The sequence below is a fragment of the Gambusia affinis genome, linkage group LG12, assembly GCF_019740435.1.
Source record: "Gambusia affinis linkage group LG12, SWU_Gaff_1.0, whole genome shotgun sequence".
Taxonomy (NCBI): Eukaryota; Metazoa; Chordata; class Actinopteri; order Cyprinodontiformes; family Poeciliidae; genus Gambusia; species Gambusia affinis.
In genome coordinates this window covers 1,241,839-1,266,156 of record NC_057879.1, presented here as the reverse complement: position 1 = coordinate 1,266,156, position 24,318 = coordinate 1,241,839, and the positions used below count along the sequence as shown (strand labels likewise).

The following is a 24,318-nucleotide window of genomic DNA, read 5'->3' as shown; positions in this document are numbered from 1 at the left end:
GAACACCTCATCAGGGAGGCGTCCAGGAGGCATCCTGACCAGATGCCCGAGCCACTTCAATTGGCTCCTCTCGACATGAAAGAGCAGCGGCTCTACTTTGAGTCCCTCCCGGATGACTAAGCTTCTCACACTATCTCTAAGGAGAGCCCAGACACCCTACAGCAGGGGTGTCAAAGTCAAATGGAAGGAGGGCCAAATAAAAAATTTAGCTACAAGCCGAGGGCCGGACTGATCGAATGTTCATTGAGATTTTTTTAAATGACGCATTTGGTCTAGTGCAGCGGACCGGCCCAAGCCTTCGTATATTTCCTGCGGACCTGGGGGTGCTGTGAGGATCGAACGGGGTTGTCAGAGGATCGAATGGGGGGGGGGGTGAAGTGCCAGAGGATCGAACGGGGGGGGGGTGTGCATCTCGCATTTTTTCAGACGGGGTGCCGGCTTGCTGCGGGCCGGTTCTAATAATAAATCAAGATCATCCCAGGGGCCGTAGAAAATCTTCTCGCGGGCCGGATGTGGCCCGCGGGCCTTGACTCTGACATATGTGCCCTACAGAGAAAACCCATTTCAGCCGCTCGTTCTTTTGAGGAGTCTTTAATAAAGCTCTATGAGGGTTCCCACCCTCATAGATGAGGGTGGGAACGTAGATCGACCAGTAAATTGAGAGCTTTGCTTTTTGGCTCAGCTCTCTCTTCACCACGACGGACTGGTACAGCACCCGCTTGACGGCAGATGCTGCGCCAATCCGCCTGTCAATCTCCCGCTCCCTTCTTCGCTCATTAGTGAACAAGATCCCGAGATTCTTGAACTCCTCCACATTGGGCAGGACACCCCCCTGACCCAGAGAAGACACTCAACCCTGTTCCAGCTCAAGACCATGGCCTCGGATTTGAAGGCACTGATCGCCATCCCAGCCGCTTCACTCTCAGCTGCGAACCGCTCCAGCGAGAGCTACAGATCACGTCCTGATGAAGCCACATCATCTGCAAAAAGCAGAGATGCAATCCTAAGGCCACCAAAACGGATCCCCTCAACACCTTGGCTGCGCCTAGAAATTCTGTCCATAAAAGTAATGAACAGAATCGGTGACAAAGGGCAGCCCTGGCGGAGTCCAACCCTCACCGGAAACGAGCCTGACTTACTGCCCGGAATGCGGACCAGACTCCGACACCGGTCATACAGGGACCTGATAGCCCGCATCAAAGGGCCCGGTACCCCATACTCCCAGAGAACCCTCCACAGGGCTCCCCGAGGGACACGGTGGAATGCCTTCTCCAAGTCCATAAAACACATGTAGACCGGTTGGGCGAACTCCCATGCACCTCCAGAACCCTGCCTAGGGTATAAAGCTGGTCCAGTGTTCCACAACCAGGACGAAAACCACACTGCTCTTCCTGAATCCGAGGTTCAACTATCCGACGGACCCTCCTCTCCAGAACCCGTGAATAGACCTTGCCAGGGAGGCTTAAGAGTGTGACCGCCCTGTAATTGGACCACACCCTCCGGTCCCCCATTTTGAACAGGTGGACCACCAACCCCGGTCTGCCAATCCAGGGGAACTGCCCCCAATGTCCATGCGATATTGCAGTCGCTTCAGCCAACACAACCCTACAACATCCAGAGCCTTGAGGAACTCCGGGTGGATCTCATCCACCCACAGGGCTCTGCCACCAAGGAGCTTTTTGACTACATTGGCAACCTCGTCCCCAGAGATTGGAGAGCCCAACCCAGAGTCCCCAGGCTCAGCTTCCACAATGGAAGGCATGTTGGTGGGATTGAGGAGGTCTTTGAAGTACTCTGCCCACTGGCCCACAACATCCCGAGTTGAGGTTAGCAGCACACTATCCCCACAATAGACAGTGTTGGTGCCATACTGCTTCCCCGTCCAGAGACGCCGGATGGTGGACCAGAATCGCCTCGAAGCCATACGGAAGTCTTTCTCCATGGCCTCTCCAAACTCCTCCCACGCTCGAGATTTTGCCTCAGCAACCACCCGGGCTGCATGCCGCTTCGCCCGCCTGTACCCATCAGCTGCTTCCGGAGTCCCACAGGCCAAAAAGGCCCAATAGGACTCCTTCTTCAGCCTGACAGCTTCCCTCACCAAAAGTGTCCACCAACAGGTTTGAGGGTTTCTGCCACGACAGGCACCGACAACCTTGCGGTCCCAGCTCCGATAGGCCACCTCAACAATGGAGGCACGGAACACAGTCCACTCAGACTCAATGTCCCCCACATCCTCCAGGACGTGTTCGATGTTCTGCCAGAGATGGGAGTTAAAGCTACATCTCACAGGGGATTCCGCCAGGCGTTCCCAGCTGACCCTCACAACACGTTTGGGCCTGCCAGGTCTGACCGGCATCCTCTCCCACCAGTGGAGCCAACTCACCACCAGATAGTGGTCAGTGGACAGCTCCGCACCTCTCTTCATCCGCGTGTCCAAGACATCCGCAGATCCGATGAAACTATGACAAAGTCGATCATCAAACTGCGGGCTAGGGTGTCCTGGTGCCAAGTGCACATGTGGACACCCTTATGCTTGAACATGGTGTTCGTTATGGACAATCCGTGACAAGCACAGAAGTCCACCAACAGAACACCACTCGAGTTCAGATCGGGGGGCCGTTCCTCCCAACAAAGCCCCTCCAGGCCTCACTGTCATTGCCCACGTGAGCGTTGAAGTCCCCCAGCAGATCAAGGGAGTCCCCATGAGGAGCACTCTACAGTACCACCTCTAGGGACTCCAAAATGGGTGGGTAATCTGAGCTGTTGTTCGGCCCGTAAGCACAAACGACAGTCAGGACCCGTCCCCCCACCCGTAGGCGGAGGGAGGCTACCTTCTCATTCACCAGGATAAACCCCAAGGTACAGGCGCCGAGATGGGGAGCAACAAGTATGCCCACTCCTGCCCGACGTCTCTCACCATGGGCAACTCCAGAGTGGAAGTATGTCCAGTCCCTCTCAAGGAGACTGGTTCCAGAACCAGAGCCATGCGTCGAGGTGAGACCGACTAGAGTTTTCTTAGATTTAGTTGAGTTATATTTTTGGGTTGTTGTGTTGCATGTTTCTGATTGGTTGTTTTGAGGTCACGTGCCACATATACCGGAGGACACCCCACTGCAGCGCACAGGTGTTCTGCATCTAATTAAGCAGGGTGCAAACCGGGAAGGATGCAAGTCATCGACACCGAGACAGCGGGATTAGAAGCCGACAAAGCTGGACAGATCACGGGTGTAGGATCAGCGGGATGAGAGGAAAGCAATACACGGCTGAATGGAGAGCGGACGAACCCGGAGTGGCCGTGTTGGAGTTGGGGGATGGTGCAGGTGGACCGGAGGACAAGAGACTGAGTGACTGGTCGCCGTTGGCGAGCGGGCGGCTGGATCATTGTCGAGGTTCACCAGGAACCAGAGGATTGGTCGGATCGACCCAAGAAAGGGTTGGAAGCAATGGAGAACCGTGCCCTTTTCCCTTTGACCAGCTAAGAGTCCGCTTTATAGACTTGTTTATTGACTTATTGCCTAGGACTGCCTGCACCTCCTTCTCTTTTTGATTCTTTGTTTTTTAAATAAATTATTGTGAATTTTATTGGTCGGTTTAACACTCTGTCCACAATCTTTGCCAAGACTGACTAATGCTAGTCAATTATTTGTTGTTGTTGGTGTCTCCTCTTTTCATGCTGTCTAACGAAACCTTATGTACAGGTGGATGTGGAGGTTACATGTTTCTACCAACAACATCATCCAGACACTCAGTCAGATTTAGGTCCAGAATGTAGAATGAGTAGCGATCTAGCCTTTCTGTAAATCAGTGACTTGTATTTGATTATTATCTTTTTATGTGATTGTTTCTTTTTAATTTTCTTTAAATTATCTTTCTATGGATCCATTTATGTCTTTAATAAAGCTGCTCCTGGTGATGATAATAATGATTATTAGCTCAAACATAAAACAGCAGGTATGCTTTAAAAGTAAAGGTGGGAGTTTCTTTCAGCCAGTCTTCACTAATCCTATGCAGACATACACCAATCTTGAAGAACCCTTACATCCTACATCGAATAGAGTTAATTTAAGCTCAAATTTAGGTCAGAAATACCTAGCTTAAAGTTCCATCTGTAAAATGTCTTTAATCATAACCTAAATTTTTCATTTATTTTTGACAGCATCCTTGTCTAAGATAAATTAATTTATCTCTTCCTATGGTGAAATGGGAGATTGATTTGTCAGTAAACGTTGACCAAACTTTCTGGTCCCTTTATATGTCTAAGAACTTTTGAAATGACTAACTCAATTCACGATTAAAGCTATACAAAATCTTTCATAGTACACTATACAGATTAAAAGATGTACAGAATGGGTTTTGCGTCATCTAATACCTACTCAGTGTGCATAGGGAATATAAAGGTGTATAAGATATACCTGACAAGTGCACCCACACATTCTGGTTCTCTCCACCTGTTCGGAGGTTCTAGTTATGTGAAAATGTATCCAAGAGTCTGAAATGTAATTACTCCTCTTCATCAGTTTACTTTCTTGGCAAACTTCGATGATGTCATGTTGTAAACAAGCTCAAGTTTATGTGTTTTTTGCAGCCTTAGAAGGTCGTAAAAAGGCTTGAAGTTCCTTTGATTTCAACTCTTTGGTTCATTCACTTTTATTATGACTCAGGCTATATTTGTAAATAAAATAAAAATGTCCTAACATATAGTTTATTTGAAAATCTTGCTTAGTGTTGCATTTCCACATGAAACCATATTTAAATTACTTGAATTTTCACAGTTTAAGAGTGCAAACAACAACAACAAAAAACAAGCTATATTAAGGCCAGAAAATGACCACAGAGAATTTTATTAAACGATTTAGAGTGTCTACTTAAATTCAAATAACATTTTACAAAAATAAGAAAAATCAAAAGTGAGCTTTTATACTTTTTTTTAAATGTTGTAGCACTTTTGACTTTACTCACACAACCTGCAACCAAGGAGAAAAATTTTGTTTTTTTTCTCTGAATGACTTACCACATATACGTTTTTTTTAATGGTTTTTTTATTTTTGTCTTTAATATAACGTCATAGTTACAGAAAACATGGTGGCATAAAACCTCTAAAGACACCTTTCACAGTCTGAACTCAAGAAGAGACAAATGTTTTTTTAAGCATTTACAGTTTGCTTACATGTATTTACAGGCAAGTACTTTAATTGAAGGGAACACCCTCCACACCCAACTTCAACTTACTCTTAAAACAGACATCTGTATAAAACAAAGACTGTACAAGTTTAAATAGAATCCTCTCAATAATGCCAACTTTGTCTATGCTTTTAATCAACTCTGTTGATGTTGTTCAGTGGAGATACATGTCTTCTGCTAATTTTCACAATAAATATTAAAGAGAACTAGTGGCCGCTGAGAAACAACACATTTCTTTAATCTAGAGATTATAGATTTGTCAACAAATTTGGTTGTGAACAATCAATAACCACTGTTTCCACAGTTGTCCTGTAGAAGGTATAACAGCAGCTAGCTTTGAAAAGTTTGAGTACTTAATGTAAACTAGACTGATGTTTAAATATTTCTTTCTGATATTTTATTATATTGAATCTTGCTTTAACAAGTACTACCAATGAACAAAGGTGAACACCCTGTTTTTTTATTTTATTTTACTTTTAAATGCTCTTCTCCTATACTAAGACCTCATCAAGGTTAAGGTGATCCATAATTAAAACATGAGACACATACAATTTTTAAAGTAAGTGACAATAAAGAGCACAACAATATAAAGATTTATTGACTGCTGAAGAAAAGACTAGCAGACAGAACTGCTGAAAAAAACATTTAACCTGATCCAACAGCTCATCACAGTGGCACAAAATGACAAAGACACTCATAAAAACACAAATCCAAATACACAACACACATAGTGTGTAAGAACTGTGAATTCTCTGATCCATTAGCCACATTCTAAAATAAAGAAATCAGATTATGCAATATTTCTCTGGTTCTCGTAACTCCTCCAATTAAATCTAGTACTACTTTTACATTGGCTTGCATGAAAAATGGGTTTGCTGCCTTTAATACCTGTTGAGAAATGTGAGACACCTGATCAAAATAAAAATAAAACTCACTGACTCTGCACTTGTCCAGGAGAGGGTGCTGCCGCAGTCAGTGACTCCATGGAACCAACTGAACTTAAGTGCATTATATTCTATATTCTGGTGAAGAAAATTCTCAAAATGAAACCAACCCCTCCTGCATAGACAAAGTCAGCCTAAAAGGTTCTGATTAATTGTTTTCTAATACAAATTCACTGTTGCAGATCCTGGAGAGAAAACCTATAGCCAAGCTCATTTCATTTGATGTATTACAGGAAACCATGCCTGTTATTTTAATTTATTTCAAACTACAGCTTTTTCTCTGGCTATTTTTCCCAAAATTTTTGTGCCATGTCCCAATCTGTTGGTCACACAAGAGCTCTATATTTTTATTTGAAAACACATTTTTCAAAAACAAAACATGCTAAAAAGGTTGTTACTACCACCAGGGAGAGAACTAAAACGTGCAGGATGCCGGCCCTCGAGGACCGACTTTGGGCACCCCTGCCTTTAAGGTTTTTGGCACAGACTAGAAAAATAAACAATCTAATATGCCTTGCAAATTTAATCTTGCAAATTTATCAAACAGCTTAACTTGATTGTTAAAATTTTTGCTATACACTATAATTTTATGTTTCATCAACTTTGTAAAGTTGCATTTGTAGAAGTATTTTTTTTAAGTAAAAGTGTTTTGTTGTTTTGTTTTTGTTTTTTGCCTAAATCATCTTTTGGCTGCAGTTCAATGATCGACTTTGTCATAGTTTCATTGGATCTGCGGCTGTATGTCTTGGACACGCGGGTGAAGAGAGGTGCGGAGCTGTCCACTGACCACTACCTGGTGGTGAGTTGGCTCCGCTGGTGGGGGAGGATGCCGATTAGACCTGGCAGGCCCAAACGTGTTGTGAGGGTTTGCAGGGAACGTCTGGCGGAATCCCTTGTGAGATGGAGCTTTAACTCCCATCTCCGGCAGAACTTTGAACACGTTCCGGGGTATGTGGGGGACATGGAGTCTGAGTGGATTATGTTCCGTGCCTCCATTGTTGAGGCAACTTATTGGAGCTGTGGCCGCAAGGTTGCGGCGGAAACCCTCGAACCCGTTGGTGGACAGGGATGCTGTCAGGCTGAAGAAGGAGTCCTATCGGGCCTTTTTGTCCTGTGGGACTCCGGAAGCAGCTGATGGGTACTGGCGGGCGAAACAGTATGCGGCTCAGGTGGTTGCTGAGGCAAAAACTTGGGCGTTGGAGGAGTTTGGAGAGGGCATAGAGAAAGACTTCCGCACAGCTTCAAAACGATTCTGATCAACCATCCAGTGTGTCAGGAGGGGGAAGTAGTACAGTACCAACACTGTTTATAGTGGGGATGGTGTGCTGCTGACCTCTACTCGGGACATTGTGGGCCAGTGGGAAGAGTACTTCGAAGACCTCCTCAATCCCACCAACATGCCTTCCATTGTGGAAGCTGAGCCTGGGGACTCTGGGTCGGGCTAGGGTTAGGGTTAGGGTGCATGGACATCCGGGGCAGTTCCCCTGGATTGGCAGACTGGGGTTGTTGTGCCCCTGGTCAAAGAGGGTGTGCTCCAAACACAGGGATCTATTCAGACCTCTGTAGAGGAGGGTCCATCGGATAGTCGAACCTCGGATTCAGGAAGAACAGTGTGGTCCTTCCTGGTCGTGGAACACCAGCTCTACACCCTCAGCAGGGTCCCAGAAGGTGCATGGGAGTTTGCTCAACCGGTCTACACGTGTTTTGTGGACTTGGAGAAGGGCTCTCAGGCCCCTATATGACCAGTGTCAGAGTCTGGTAAGCATTGCCGGCAGTAAGTCGGACTCTCAGTAAGTCGTGAGAGTTGGACTCCGCCAGGGCTGCCTATGTCACCGTTTCTGTTCATTACTTTCATGGACAGAATTCCTAGGCGCAGCCAAGTTGTTGAGGTGATCTGTTTTGGTGGCCTTAGGATTGCATCTCTGCTTTTTGGAGATGATGTGGTCCTATTGGCTTTATCAGGTCATAATCTGCAGCTGGAGCAGTTCGCAGCCTAGAGTGAAGCGGCCGGGATGAGGATCAGTGCCTCCAAATCTGAGGCCATGGTCTTGAGCCGGAAAAGGGTAGAGTGCCTTCTTCAGGTCGGGGGTAGGGAGTGTCCTGCCCCAAGTGGAGGAGTTCAAGTATCTCAGGATCTTGTTCACCAATGAGGGAAGAAGGGAGTGGAAGATCGACAGGGGAATTAGCGCAGCATCTGCCATGATGCAGGCGCTGTACCGGTCTGTCGTGGTGAAGAGAGTTGAGTGAAAAAAGCGACCCAAAGCTCATGACAGAAAGAACAAGATCATGGATACAAGTGGCCGAAATGGGTTTTCTCTCTAGGGTGTCTGGGCTCTCCCTTAGAGATAGGGGGAGAAGCTCAGTCATCGGGGAGGGACTCAGAGTAGAGCCACTCCTCCTTCACATCAAGAGGAGCCAGCTGAGGTGGCTCGGGGAATCTTGTCAAGATCCCTCCTGGATGCCTCCTTGTTGAGGTGTTCCGGTCCCACCAGGAGAAGGCCCCAGGGAAGATCCAAGACACCCTGGAGGGACTATGTCTCTCGGCTGGCCTGGGAATGCCTTGGGATTCCCCCGGAGGAGCTGGAACAAGTGGCAGGGGAGAGCGAAGTCTGGGCCTCCCTTCTGAAGCAGCTACCCCCGTGACCCGACCCCGGATAAGCGGAAGAAAATGGATGGATGGACGTCTTTTGGAAAAAACAGGTAGTGATTTGTTTATTTATTCATTTTGCGTAAACCATATTTTTTTAATTTGGCAAAAATGACTTAGGCCATTATTTGAAAAAGATGGCTATATTTTTACTTTTAAAAATGTTGATTTAATGTAACCCAAGAAATAAAATTTTGTTTAAAAACAGAGTTTGTTTTTGTTGGTAAGCTAATATTTTAGATGTGATACAGTAAGCTGAAAAGCTATTTTTTCAGTATTCAGTAATCAGGCCCATTATTAAGCAAACTATAGAAGTTCTTTCTACTTGTTAGCTCATTTGAAAGAAATATAGAAACTTTAGTACTATAAACATTATTCACAGTACTATGCAGATTTTGGAAACATATCTCTAAACTGAAGATAGTTGCTACTTAAGCTAATAGTCTGTTTTTAGTGATCTTCCCCGGATCACTGAGTGACAGCAAAGAGCAAATTCAGACATGCAGCTACTAGTCCACCAGAGCTTCTCTGCATTTTGTCAATACACACACGCCCACAAACTTGGTTTTCAAAGTAAATACACTTCAAGATGAAGGCCAAGTAAATTACAATGACTTTGGTTATTTTTTACAGTACCTTTTCTTTGAATTAAAACGATGTTTCATATTGCAGCCGAGAACTACAAATCCTTGTATTTATTCTGACAAAGGTAGAAGCCTTCCAACATTTTCTCTTCTTCTCCATCTTCCTCCCCTTTTTGTGACATGTTCTCCTTCCATCCTCTGTCCATTCCTTACATTTTCCTTGGTCACCACCAGAGATGTGTAAAGACTGGTTTCACTGAGCAGACTGTCTAAGTGGCCTTTTTTTTTTTTTCTGGGATTCTGTGTGTCTGATCTAGTAAAAAAAATAACTGGCTGGTTTCTCTTTATATTTCATCCTTTTGGTTTGCTATTTTCTGCTTCATTTAGACAGAGTTGGTTAATTTAATCAAAAAATAAATAAACAAAGGAATGATTGGACATAAATGCTACTTTGACAGCTGGCTTCCTATAGTTCACTATTTGTGTGTGGAGAATTGAGGTATTCCTAACATATTAATATTTAGAGACACAAAGAAACTTACTAATCCTTGCCAAGTTAGAGTTGTGCCTTGAATAACTACTAAAAGATGAGTTCCAGGAACCTCATGGAACTACCAAAACAGGGTGTTTATCATCCGTTCTACAAAAAAAAATTAAAGTTGTTTTAAAAAGACGCATTGACTATAATAAGGACACTGGTGTCCTCATGTACCCATTGACCAACATGTAGGTGTTTTGACGGTGACAGAAGGTTAATGTCTGCATAATCATTTTGGAACTGTTCATGTTTGACTGAATATCATTTATATCATGGTGTACCTTATCTCAGTTTTCAGCAGGGGTTTCATGTCAAATTTATGCTCTTGTTTTAAATCCTCTGGTGAATGAAAGTAACTATACAAGAGTGCCAACTAGATCCATTAGTTTGAAGAGGCTGCAATAAACCTGACGCGACTAAAAGTACGTGGTGTGAAAAAATAGACTAAGGATAGTCACAAATCCTCCAACTGTTTATAGAACATGATGCTGCACTATTACTATCATAGCAGGTAAACTACAACGTAGTCTCATATTCCAGTTGCTCATGCACCATGGCGTCATCCTTGTACATGAGACGAGGAGGAGTCATGGAACAGTCCATAGCCAAGATGACTTTCCGTATACTGCGGTCAAGAACGTGACGTTCCCAGGCTGGGTATTGATTCCTACAAAGGTCAAGTTTAATAACAGTCTCATCTAGTCGTGGAGCACGCGATGAAGGAGTGGATGGCACTGGGTGTCGGACCTGAAACACTGGGATACAGCTATCCCGTTCCGAATACTTTCCAGTGTCACGCTCTAAAGTTCCAGTGGCTCCTCGGTTGGAACGCAGTGAGTTGGTTCCACCATCAGAAGGTAGTGTGGAGAACTGAGCTGTTGGGTCCATATCAAGCTCTTGGCAGCTAGCAGAGCGTCCAAAGCGAGCACCATTGGGATGGAAAAAAGCATAGTACATGAGCATAAAAACCAGACCAGTAAGGAAACTGCTGAAAATGACACATAGTGCTGGGACTGCAAAGGCGTCAGTGGTTTTAGGTGTTCTGTAAAGATACCACAATGCACTGAGAGTCGCATTCTCCACCAGGATCACTACATAATAGATTGACAGTCGATACCTGCACAAACAAATGAGATAGAATAACAAAAATTATATTAGGTGGAGGACTTTGTAGTATTAGTGAGATTAAAAACAAAGAAAATATTGTTTAAAGTCTGAATTTCTAGTGCTGTGCTTAACTAAAGAAAATAGCTGGTAACTGAAGGTGGTTGTCAGGATCTTGGGTTATGGATTTTTTCAGGATTTGTATTTTGATTATTTGTGTGTCTGCCAGACTTTTGTAATTTCTTGTTATCTTTCTCAGCCTTTGTTTCCTTCTTTAGATCAGTCTGTTCGTATTTTTGTTAGTTAATAATGAATAGTTATTCATTATTCCTTTTAGATTATATTCTGCCTGTTCTGTAGTTTGTTTACTGCTCCTTGCTCTTCTATGCCATTAATGTCTACTCACTACTGTGACTTTCTCTAATCAGCCATCTGTTCCTTACCCAGTCAAGCTCCCAGCATTTTAGTTCCTCTTCTTTCATTCACCCCTGGATTCGATTGCTTTCCCCTTTCATCTCCCCACATCAGTTTGTTAGTTTTTACTCTCTGGTATTACATAACTAACTTTGCTTTATTAAAATATCAAAATATTAAGAAGTTCTCTGCACCTGGATACTTTGTTTTGTTCATGATAGTGATGGGAGTCTCATGCATTATTTTGGTTGCTAGCTAATTAACTTGAAGCACACCTTATGTATCGCTTGTTTATTTAGAGGCATATGCAATCTTTGTTTTGTTTCCTTTTCTGTCTAAATAACCAAAGCTGCTAGTGGAGACATCCCTCTGACAAAGTGATAAGCTTCAATTCTTCATTAGAAAGTCCCTGGTTCTCAAGGGTCAGTCAAGTACAAAAGCGGTAGTGTCTGCCCTTACAGAAAAATCCCATGAAAATCACATGTGATCACAGAATCCACCAAAAAAATCACATGTTTTCACATGTGATTTTCATGTGATCACATGTGGAAATGTGTGAATCACCTGTGAATCACGTGATTTTACCACGAAACGTTCCAAAATAACACATATTCATGTGCTTTCACATGTGATTCACATCATTCACATGTAAAATTTGTGTGAACCACATGTGATCACATGTGAAAGTCATATGTGATTTTCATGGGATATTTTTATAAGGGTGGACATAGATAAGTTAGCGTAGGACAGTGTTTCTCAACCTTTTTTAGGCCAGCAACCCCCAAATGTAGTATATTTTCCTTGATAGGTATAAAGTTGCTGTTTCTGTTGCTAACAGTCCTGGAGGGCTGAGTTGATCTGAGATTGTAGCTGTTATACAGACCATCGGAGAGAAGGTCGCTGGTTAGGAAATCAGCAAATTTGCTGCCATTTTACTAATTAAGTCCTAATAATATCTATTTAACTTCTACAACAACTTAGCTGCAGACTGCTATATAGATCAAAAAAGCTCAAAGGAGTTAACTCTATATAATTGTTTGATATTAGCACCTCTGAGATCTAGAATTGTAAGACTGGAATATCGAAGTGAAGAAAACTTAGTAGCTGCTGATAGGGGCCTCCAGACGTTGAGGGGCTCCTAGAAATGGTCTAATTGTATGACAGACCATAGATCTAAACCTGTAGCATTCATTTATAGAGAATGACATTATTAAATTTTATTTAACGCGTTCAGCAGAGAAAAAAAAGGTGCATTTAGGATTTAATTAGGAAGTTTACTTTGTAAAAGTCTAAAGAATCATCTTGATAGTTTGATTGTTCCCCTGTGTTACCATGGCTGTTCACAGCATATAACCAATAATTAGTGATTGATTTTAAACTTGGCCAATACACCTGGTCTACCTCTCACAGATTCACCTTATCTATATTTAAACATGTTAGTGATGTTGAGGTTTTTAGTAGGAAGGGTTTTGGGGTTAGGGGAGTTTCTGTCTAAGGCCCCATATTACCTTGGGCCGGCCCTGCATGCACATCTCTGGAATCTACCTGGAACCCACCAGTTGCCCCTATGCCAGTTCGCCGATACTTTAGGGACATTTTGATTCATTTAATTGTGGCACGTTTGTTTTACATATCTTATCATTTGAGGAGCACAGTGACCTGCGCAGTTTGGTGGACACATTGTGGCTGCGCTGCATTTGATAACACAGCAATGAGCAAAAAAAGAGTTGCGGTGACCAGTATTTGTCTGTGTTTAATTTAATTTCAATACAAACCTGTTTCCCCTGTCTGATACTGTTTTACTCTTGCAAACACCTGTGTATTTAAAATATTTTTAATGAGGTATGCTAAGCTAAGCATAACTCCTAAGCTTCCCCTCTGTACTATCTCGTCAAATTTTCCTACAGTAGCACAGTAGTAGTCTATCTGTCAGTGCTACGCGTTTCAAAACTACTACCGTCATATTTACAAACAGAAAATTATTGCAGATTGTGTTAATGTTAAATAAATTGGATAACATTATTTGAGTGACGGGATTGAAGTGTAAGCTTTGGAGATAGGCTGAGCATAGCAGTGGAACAGTTTCTATACATGACGAAAACACAACATTACTTCCTTCATCTGAATATCTTACCTGTTTAAAATGAAAAGCTATAGATGTATGCACTAATGCTTTTACTAGAACATCCGACCTGTTTAAGAATATTTTATATACAGAAGTAACTGTAAGACTAAAACAGTATCGGACAGGTGAAACAGGTATTTATTGAAATTAAATCAAAAAGACATTTACAAATACAGATCACCGCAACTCTTTTTTACGTTTTAATGTGTTGTATGACAGACTTTATCAAATGCAATGCAGCCACAATGTGTCTGCCGAACTGCGCAGGTCAGTGTGCACCTGGAATTTTAGGATATGCTTAATATACACTAATATTAGATTGCCATTACACAGCTTCAATCCCATCGCTACCAACATCTATTTAGCAAGGTTTCATAAAAAAACAAACAGTATAATTAAACTAAAATATTTTAAAGTATAACGACAAAATAACCCACAAAACAACATATTTAGTTCTGATTAACCACCAAACAATGACTTGTTTACACTATTAACAACATTGTAGCTGGCAAACTAAACCCATTTATTAATATATTTGCAAGCTGCCTGTCTCAGGAAATAATAATACTAAAAACATGAAATAATACAGCAGCTTAATGAAAGCCAGGAATAAAATAAATTAAATAAAGCTTACTGTAATCTTCGATGAAATAAAACACATGAAACGATACTTCCACTACGTCACATACTGTTGAGCAAGCTGAGTAAGCAGTATGTGACGTAGCATCGATGCGCACATGTGCATTACCACAAGGTAGGCAATTTTCATGGGTAGCACAGATAGATAGAACACCTGTTTACCATCCCCTTTGAGAAACGCTGATGTAGGATAAACAATTTTGATATAGTTTGGTTTATTTTAAGAACTGTTGCCTTGCAGCAAGAAGGTCCTGGGTTCGATTCCCGGCCCGGGGTCTTTCTGCATGGAGTTTGCATGTTCTCCCTGTGCATGGTGGGTTCTCTCCGGGTTCTCCGGCTTCCTCCCACAGTCCAGAAACATGACTGTCAGGTTAATTGGTCTCTCTAAATTCTCCCTAGGTGTGAGTGTGTGTGTGAATAGTTGTGTGTCCTGTATGTCTCTGTGTTGCCCTGCGACAGACTGGCGACCTGTTCAGGGTGACCCCGCCTCTCGCCCGGAACGTAGCTGGAGATCAGCACCAGCAATCCTCCCGAGCCCTCTATGGGACAAGGGTGAACAGAAAATGGATGGATGGACGGTTTATTTCATTGTGTTGTGTTCTGCAGGATTTTAATCTCAAACTGCTTGGATACAGGCAACAGAGCCAAGGGTATGAACAGTATTTTAGAAGAACTCTAAACAATCATTTTAATCATGCAATGTGTTCACTGAGTTTAAATGTTTTCTTTCTAGCTGGGTGATTCTCTGAATTTGGTACATTTTGGCGTCTCAGGTTACTAGAAAATATCCCACAAAAAAATTGCGTTTCTGAACACTGCATCTGTTGAAGGACTCTTTGAACCTCAAAAAAATATGTTTCCCCACTTTATGTATGAAATCCCAAAAATTATTACGAAATTCTTTGTCACTTAGGTTGCTATAAATTCTACCCCGTAACGAGACAATTTCATTCCTCTGAGTATAACTCTATAACACAATTAAACTAATTCTTCAAGTTCCTTTAAGATCACCTCTCCCTAGATTAAAATAACTAATTGTAAGTATATTTTATTTGATTCTTAATCATAATAATTAGACTGATAAGTAAAATATGGCAACTTGATGTAAAAACGCTTTTCATAGATCATGAAAATAAACTTTAAAATAAACATTAAATCAGGCTTTTTATATTTTTGACTTCTTTAAACTTTGCATACAGTCCAACAAATATTAGTCTAATATTTGCTGTTATTATAAAAAATGTATAATAATGTAGTACCAACTAATGGGGTTGAACCCAGTAGAAAAGTTAACCAGACTGTAACAGGGTTGAACACTCTGGCTGGTTTAACAACAGTCCAACGTTTAACCCCGTTACAAAACCACTGTTTTTCTAACAGGGTTGAACGTTATGGGGTTGAAGATTTTCGCTAAAAGCTGCCATAAGTCCAAATTAGCTATGGTGTGGAGTAACATATGATATGATGAAAACAAGAAATGAATACGTTTCAAAGAATTCTTTACTTTTTCCCCAAATGACAATAAATATCATTGTGCATAACAGTTTTGAAAGGTTGAGCTTGACGATGACAATCTATGGATAAAAATAATCAAATATAGGCAAGAAACTATACTAACACTTAAATCTCTTTACAGTGCGAGCAGGAAAAGACTTAAGTGATGTCACTTCCAGGGTGTTAATGAAATTGGACTGAGCCTTTATTTATAAAAAGGAGGGATTAATATGCTGGAGGGACATGATTAAAAAGTGCTGTTTTATAAATAATTCATATATTTTTATCATATTTCTTTTATTTAAGTTAAAGTATACCTAAAAATGTTTCTATTAGTAGAAATAACTTTCAGTTACTGGCTATTTTTATTTGTTTTATATTCACTGAAAAATTTACATTTGGCTGACCTCTACACTTCAACAACTCATAAAATTTTTCAAAACATAATTTTTAAAATATATTTACATGTTACATTACCAAGACACATGGATATTTCCACTCATTGATTTTCTCAAAAAATGTGGTTTGCTTTACATGAAAGTCTTTGAAATAAATCCATGAGACACAAAATGCACCGAATTCAGAGAATGACCCAGCTAAGCTAAACATAGAGATTTATGCTAAAAATGCTAACTCCCACATTCAGAAATATAGTTTTGCTTGCTCAACTGGCCAACCATAGCAACCCACTCATAATAATAAACATTTGTTGTTCACGGTACTTTGACTTAAAAGAGATTGCTTAAAACAGCAGAATATTAGGGCTTGGTGGCGCAGTGCTTAGAGCGTATGCCCTAAGCACTGTCCAGCTATAGTCCTGGACAGTTGTTCTAACTTTCTGTGCTACCCACAAGTCAGTCCTACCTTGTGGTAATGCACATGCTACGTCACATATTGCTTACTGGGTAAGCAGTATGTGCTTACTGAGTAACAGAGACGAAATTTCGTTTTGTTTGTTTTATTTTGTCCATGATTAAGGTTAGCTTTATTAAATTTATTTTATTTATACCTGACCCTATACAGGTATAACCCTGTCCCTATACTTAAAAATATTTTAGTTAAATAACACTCTTATTTTTGTTTATTAGACTTTGCTAAATAGAGCATGTTGGTAGCGACATTATATGAAGGTTGAAGCTGTGTAATAGCAGTATTATCATTACAGGCGCACAATGCACCGCAGGTCGATGAACACATTGCGGCTGCTCAGCATTTGATAAAGTCTCCTATGCAACATATTAATGCACAAAAGAGTTGCGGTAATCTGTATTTGTAGATGTCTATTTAATTTAATTTCAACAAAAACTTGTTTCCCTTGCCTGATATTCTTATTAACACCTCTGTATTTAAAATATTTTTTAAAAGGTAGGATATTCTAATAAAAGGATTAGTGCATACATCTATGGCTCTTCATTTTACACAGGCGGGATATGAAGGAAGTGATATTCTTGTGTTTTCGTCGTGTAAATAAATTGTTCCAATGCTAAGCTAAGCATAACTCCTAAACTTCCACTTCATTCCCGTCACTCAAATAATGTTAGATGATTTTTAAAATTAACACAACCCACTATAGTTTTCTGTTTGTAAACATGATGGTGGCGGTTTTGGATGCATAGCTCCGACAGATGGACTTGGCTACCTATCTGTGCTACAGCTGGAAAATTTGACGAGGTAGAACTGACAGTCAGAAGACCGTCCGGAACTGAACTCCCATCCTTGGTTTATTTGCCTTTCCCCCTTCTCTTTGCCCATTCCTGTCAGATCACTTTCAAATAAAAGCCACTAGTGCTAAAAAAAAAAAAAAAACTACAGCAAAAGATCAGCTTCTTTCTCTGAGCAAGCTGCCATTTTGTGAAGTTCAAAATGCTCTAAATCAGGGGTCACCAACCTTTTTGAGACCGGGAGCTACTTCATAGGTCCAGAGTAACACGAAGGGCTACTTGTTTGATACCGACATAAATTTTCTTGGCTCAGCCTTTATAACAATAGTATATATAAGTATTTATATAATTACATGCTGCCTGATCACATTAATGTTATAACTGACAACAGTAATAACTGTTGTCAGTTATTACTGATAACTGACAACAGTTATCAGTAATGGTTTACCATGGCAGATATGGTTAATTGATATTATGTGATCAGACGTTCTTAGTTCACAGAGTTTAAGTTTGATTCCCTTTTGGAGCTTTTCTGTCTGATTCTAAATTGCCCACAAGAGACTGAGAGTCTGGATTGTTGCAGTAACACCTGCAGCTACACACGCTGTACGCGCTGAGTACATTGAAATTTTTCATTAAATAAAAAAAGAAAAGTTATTGTTTTATTATCTAACCCTCTTTACTATTAGCAAAAATGTGGAGAAAAAATATCTTTTGTGTCAAAAGATATTGTACACACAGCTGTGTACGGTCTGTGAGGCGTGAAGTGGGGCACTTCAAAGCCGAAATCTTATTGGTCAGTTTGCTTTTGTTTATTTCATGGATTGGCGTATTTTAAAAAATGATGAGTGGAGTTTGAACCTCCCATAGTTCTAAGATCCCGCCTGAGCTTTTCACAGTGTGCAGTTCTGGCGGTTTATTAACTGTTTTTGTGGTTTAGCGAACTGAACAGCTGACGGGTCACCCACTGGCTGACACCAGCAGATGTCGAAAAAAAAAGTAAAACAAAGAGGACAGTTTTGTGCTACCCTCCAGATCAAAGGGTAGCACAAAACTATCACTGCACCTGACCTGCAGGAGCACAACCTCCTCCCCAATGCACAAAAATCAGCACAAACCTAAACCACAAGAGACTTTTTTCTTTTATCAGACGATGCTAAATAATAAAGACATGGAAGCGAAACCTACCTGTGTGGTTCATGGAAAGAGGAGAGTGTTGATCGCAGGTTCAGGTGGTGTCAGATGTCCAGAGGACGAGAAGGTGAAGCAACAATATTTGCTTAATTTCAGGTGACCCATCAGCTCTCCAGTTCGGGAAACATCAAAGAAGTTCATAAACCGACGACCCGCCAGAACCGCAAACTGTAAAAAGATCTGCTGGGATCCAAACCGCTCTTAGAACTACGAGAGGTTCAAACTCCTGTCATTCATTTTTAGCTAACAGAAAAAGCGCCAAGCCAGCAAATAAAAGTAAACTGACCAAAGAGATTAAGGCTTTGGCTGCCCTTTGACCCCCAGAGACTCACACAGATGTATGCTTCGTACAAGATGTTTTGGCACAAAAGATCTGTAAGGATTTGGGTTTTTCTCTATGTTTTTGAGTCTCCCTGTTGTCCTGTCTTCCCCTTGATTATTCCCAGGTGTGTCTTGTTTCCATGATTACCCTCAGTGTATTTAACCCTACCTGTGTTTTTTGTTCCTTGTCGGGTCCTTGTCTACCAGTAGTCATTTGTCAAGTGTGTTTCTCAGTTCGTCGTCTGCTGTCCTCATTTACTCTGTTCCTACCAGTGCTGAGCCTTTGTATTCCACTCCACTCTGCTGTGCTGCCAGGTGTTTGGACTGGTTTTTGGATATTTGTACCAGTTTTTGTTGTCATTAAAACATCTTCATTTTCACTTCTACCTGGTTCCACTGCATCTGCCTCACCAGCCACTACACCACTTCATGACAAGATCTTTTTTTCACCACTATTTTGTTAATAGTAAGGAAGGTTAAATAATAAAAATTCCAGAAATTATTCTTTTCTTTTCTCACTTAAAGGAAGATCTCAAGGTATGCAGAGTATGTAAAGCTGCAGGCGCTGCTGCCCTCCGGTAATATCCTGCAGGCGTCAGCGCATTTCTGAACTTTAACCATTGGAAATAGTTTTATACATAAAGCAATTTATGTTAAACAATTTTATCACTTCCTTTTTAAAAACTCTAAATATAAACAACTCTCTATTTTACTTCAATGTAAAAAGATTAAATCAAATAATTTCTTTGGCAGTGTTTCCTAATGACAATAGCTATTTTTAGAACTTGTTGCACAGGCGACTGACAAGGTCCCCTCGGGCGACCGGGGGCCTACGGGCACCGTGTTGGTGACTCCTCTAAATCCACCATATTAATATTCCAAAAATATTAATATAGGTCCTTCACAGCAGTGAATGATCAGTAAATAGAGAAACGGTTATCCAAAAATTTATTTTGAATTTAGCAAAATATTGAAACTTTATTTTCCCAAATACTATTTTTGTTTTATTTCTGCTTTACATTGTGATTTGTTAGTTTAGCTTCATTAACAGCACTCTTCAGTACTAAAAAACTAAATCTTAAGAAATTGTCTGTTTTTGTTGACAAATTAATCCTTTTATAATTATGTACCCTTATTGTTCTAAAGAAATTTCTTCACCCCATTCTTAAATTAGGTTAAATGTTTTGGGCCTTAAAACAAGTACTCTGCAGAAAATTAAATTAAAGCTTTTTCCATTTACAAAGACTTTCCATCTAAAAAAAATATGTCTTCTCAAGGTTAAGAAAAGAGTGTGCTCATAAGTGTTTTCACCTTGTACATCCCTCTTTGACGTTGAACCAGGAAAAGATATATATTATGCCCACCACCATATCAAACACAATCTCCTCCCATTTGCTGATGCAGAAGTCTGTCTCACAGTGGACAATCCAGAAAGTCATGATGCACCAGTGCAGGACAATGAAGATGCCAAAGTAGAGTTGAAAAACAGAGGCAAAGAGGGCAAATGTGACGACCCTGGCTGCAATAGTGAAGAAGTGCCAGCAGAACTGGATGATAACTGCAAGGTAGCCAATGGGCTTTTTGTCATCCCGGGACTCTCGTAAAGCCTTTTGGTAGGAGGCTAAAGCCCATGCAAGAGAGACAAGTGAGGCTGCTGCTGTCATTCCTAGAACAGACAGAAAGAAACAGGAGGTTAAAGTTTAAAAACCAATGCTTGAACTAAACATGAAAGTAAATAAAAGTAATATATTCTATATTAAAGTTTCAAACTGTTAATCTAAGTTTGATTGATTGATAATTATTAAATGTATGTTAAATTAAATTATTTTTATTAAATTAAATTATCAAATTAAAGAATTTGAGGTCTTGCTTTAACCACAAAAAAGAGTAGGAACAGTTTTCTGCAGAAAAACCAACTATGGCCATTTGGCAGGGGTTAAATAGAAGTGTTTTATCTTGATAAATTTAGACAATATTTACAGGTAAACCTGTAACCAAACATCCCTTTGCTAACAGATCTTCTATAAGGAAAACAACTGCCAGCTAACCTAATAGTTTGTGTGTAGCACACACAACAGGTACCAGTGAGGTCTTTAATGAATATAGGTTAGTTGATTTGAATAAGCAGAAGTGGCAGCATCAGTATAAATAAAAGTGTTAGATATAGAGGAACAAACTATTATGCACAAAAAGATATTTGAAGACATGCAACAGCAAAATATGAATGTGGAAAACAGAAGCACAACATTGAAATCTCTATTTAAAGTAGTAGAAATTGTGATACATTAGCACGTAATGCATCATCAGGGGATATGAATTTACCTTTTATATTACTTAATTAGATTACTGGAACATATATGACATGTTCTGATCTGTGCTAAACATAACCCACAGGGAAACTAAACACCAAGAAGAAGAAAGTTTCCAGAACATAAGAAATCCTTTTCAAGTGATTCATATGGATTTGATAGAACTAGATCAAAGTGAAGGTAAAAATATTGTGTGGTTATAATAGATGCCTACTCTAAATGGATAGAGTTGTTCTCCACTAAAAGATGCTCTGACGGTGGCTAAAGCACTTTGGAAAGGGATAATTCCCAGATATGGCGTACCTGAACGGATTTATAGTGATAATGGGGTACATTTATTAACCAACTTGTAAAAAAAAAAGTTCATGAAACAGTAAAACAACACCCAGGTGGGTCCGAGATCCAGGATTAGGGTGATTTTTCAAATGTAGATTTTGTTTTAGTTTACATTCATTTAAAATGACTGTGAATAAAACTTACCAGTAAAAGGCCTGGAGAAAAAGTGGTGTATCTGGAAAATGTCTGGATTTGTTAAGTTATATATTAACATTATAATTACCCTAGGTCTAATTCTTTTTTGAAGAAATTACATAGAATATTTTAGTTAAATAACTAGTAAGATCCAGTTTCTTCTATAAAGGTAATTTAAACTGGGCTGATAATTCACACTGATATTCACTGTTTGATGTCAAATGTGATTTATCCAACAACATTGATTTTTTTTAAAAACCTTTTTGTTTTCTACTTCAAGATCTGCTTAAAATAAAGCTGAGATAAAAGCTGATGAAGGAAATAAATGAACAGGAATCTGAGGAAGTACTGAATATACTCAACATTAAAAGAAAATATTAGCTTTGAACCAAGTCAACAAGTCTGTGAATCAGGTGGCTACAGGGTTTCTGAGTCTTCCATTTGTTGGTGGTGTACTATAAATAAAATGTAGACAGAATGAATTACATTCACTATGATGTGCAGAAATTAGGAAACTAGACAGGCAGGATATAAGGCTGTGCATGACAAGTGTTGCTGTTACCTCTAATGACATTCTAGAGCAGACCTGCCCTTGATACACTGCTGGCTAAGAAGAGGAAAAAGTGTGTATACTGCTTGGAGAAACAGCTACACATTTTATCCCAACACAATAATAGCAGCAGTCGGTAGCCTGATGGAGGCAAGTGAGAGGCTTGAATCCTGAATGGGAAAATGAAGAGTGGACTTGTCCATGTGGGACTCATGAATGGATGCCTTTGGAAAGATTGCCCTCTAGTTTCCTCTGTTTCCGTTTTCCATTGCAGTATTTGCTGCTGTTCTTACTTTATGTGGATGTTGTTGTATTCCATGTCTGCGTTCTTTGCTAAACAGATTGCAATTTCCCATAGAAGACCACAGAGCCCAAATGTACTCCTGTTAGGTTAACAATTGTTTTGTGACGCTGACACTAATGATGATGACGACACCGTGAAAAATGTTCATATCCTGAACAGTAAACAGTTACATGTGTTTTACTTAGCATTTTTTCTCTGAAGGTAATAGCTCTCAACTATGAGCTTTCAGTTGAAAATAAAAAGAGAGGTGGTGTGAGAATTTGTGTATTTATATATGTTATTCAGGGAGGAAATGATAGAATTAAAATAATAAACTATATAAATACTAATCATTATATTTGAGGACTGTTAGAATCTATGTCTGTTTTGTGAGAGATGTCTGCAGGAAACTGGGAAGCGGCGTGAAGAGGAGGGTACCATGAACGGGACATTCCGGCATTGATTGCCCAGAGGAACTGCAAACCTATAGTCTTATGAAATATGCTTTTGAAGATTGCATAAATGAGTTGTATTCATGTGAGTGTGCAGCTGTTTTATCTCCCCCTTCCTTCAGGGCTGCCCACTGTCTGTAACTAGGCTATTCCCAATTCTAATAAAAGCAGGAAAAGACTCAGTTGAAGCTTCAGAGCATAGGCCGAAATCTGTAACTGGGTTTCAGCTGTGTTCTCCCTGCAGGTAAAACTAAATTCTGACTCTTGTCTCTTCTTTGTGTCTATGTTTAGGTAATTTAGACCTAACACTACTATCCAGTGGCAATCTGGATAGTGGTCTTACAGAGGCTGCCCCACGACAGGCTTGCAGTCCGACAGCGGCAAGCTTTTGCATCCCACCAGTAGGTAAGGTGGGTGAAGTGCTTGCCAAAGGGCACAACAATAGAGGTAGGTGGAATGGGTATCAAACAGGCAACATGCCAATTGTGGGGCAAACTCCTATCACCGTCACTCTGTTACCATATTGGGAAATAGCCTACAGGTTTCATATTTGAAAGAAATATTTTTTTAAATAATCCCATGAAGTTATCACTTCTTGGAGTTGATATGATACATGGTCCACTAGAGCACTAACACTAACAACTAACAGCAAATAAATTACCCTATCCTGATCTCATGAGAGGCGGAATAAGTGGGGTATTTGCTATGATGCAGGCATGTTATTACTACCAACGACAGGTCCTGGGTTCGATTCCCGGCCCGGAGTCTTTCTGTATGGAGTTTGCATGTTCTCCCCGTGCATGTGTGGGTTCTCTCCAGGTACTCCAGCTGCCTCCCACAGTCATGAAAATGTTTACATGCATCTAAATAAAAAGTTTATTATAATAAACTAAAATAATCTTGATCCACTGATTGAACTCATGAGTTGTATCAAAATTCTAAAGTTTATTAATTGTCATAATAAAGGCTTTTTCAGCATTCTTTGCCAGTGTTTATATCTCCATCAAAGTCAGGTTTTGGATCATCTATAAATTTCAGAGAAGCCAAAGTCCATGAGACTTCACTATTTTCTCACCTTCACGTCTGTTGCATAGTAGCTGTTCTTTCTAGTACATTTGTCTCTTTGGCACATCCAACAATCCCGCCGTGTCAAGGACATAGCGGAAACTTGAAAGGGACCAACTCTGTTCTGTGGCAGCTCTGGAATTCTTTGGCAGTACACATCAGACAGGCCTCTTCAATATGTATTTTTAATCTCTAAAAACTCCTCTTTATTGGCTTTGGACCCTCAGTTTATTTGTTGGGATAGCTTTATAACATCTTTTATATGTATTATTGTATTTGTGTTTTAATGCTTACATGTGTTATTTGTGCTTTGGTCAGTTGTCCTGTTTTTAAACTGCCTAT

At 40.4% G+C, this 24,318-nt stretch overlaps 1 protein-coding gene across 1 annotated transcript in view; it reads right to left on the bottom strand.

Moving 5' to 3' along the window:
- Positions 1–8,901: 8,901 nt before the first annotated feature.
- Positions 8,902–24,318, bottom strand: part of xkr4 (XK related 4) — a 54,916-nt gene continuing 39,499 nt past the window's right edge. Inside the window, exons 3-4 of the mRNA XM_044133428.1 lie at positions 20,158–20,512; positions 8,902–11,011 (exon numbers count right to left, since the gene is read on the bottom strand). Coding sequence (XP_043989363.1) covers positions 10,411–11,011; positions 20,158–20,512 — 956 coding nt within the window. The 3' untranslated portion in view covers positions 8,902–10,410. The remainder of the gene's footprint in view (positions 11,012–20,157; positions 20,513–24,318) is intronic.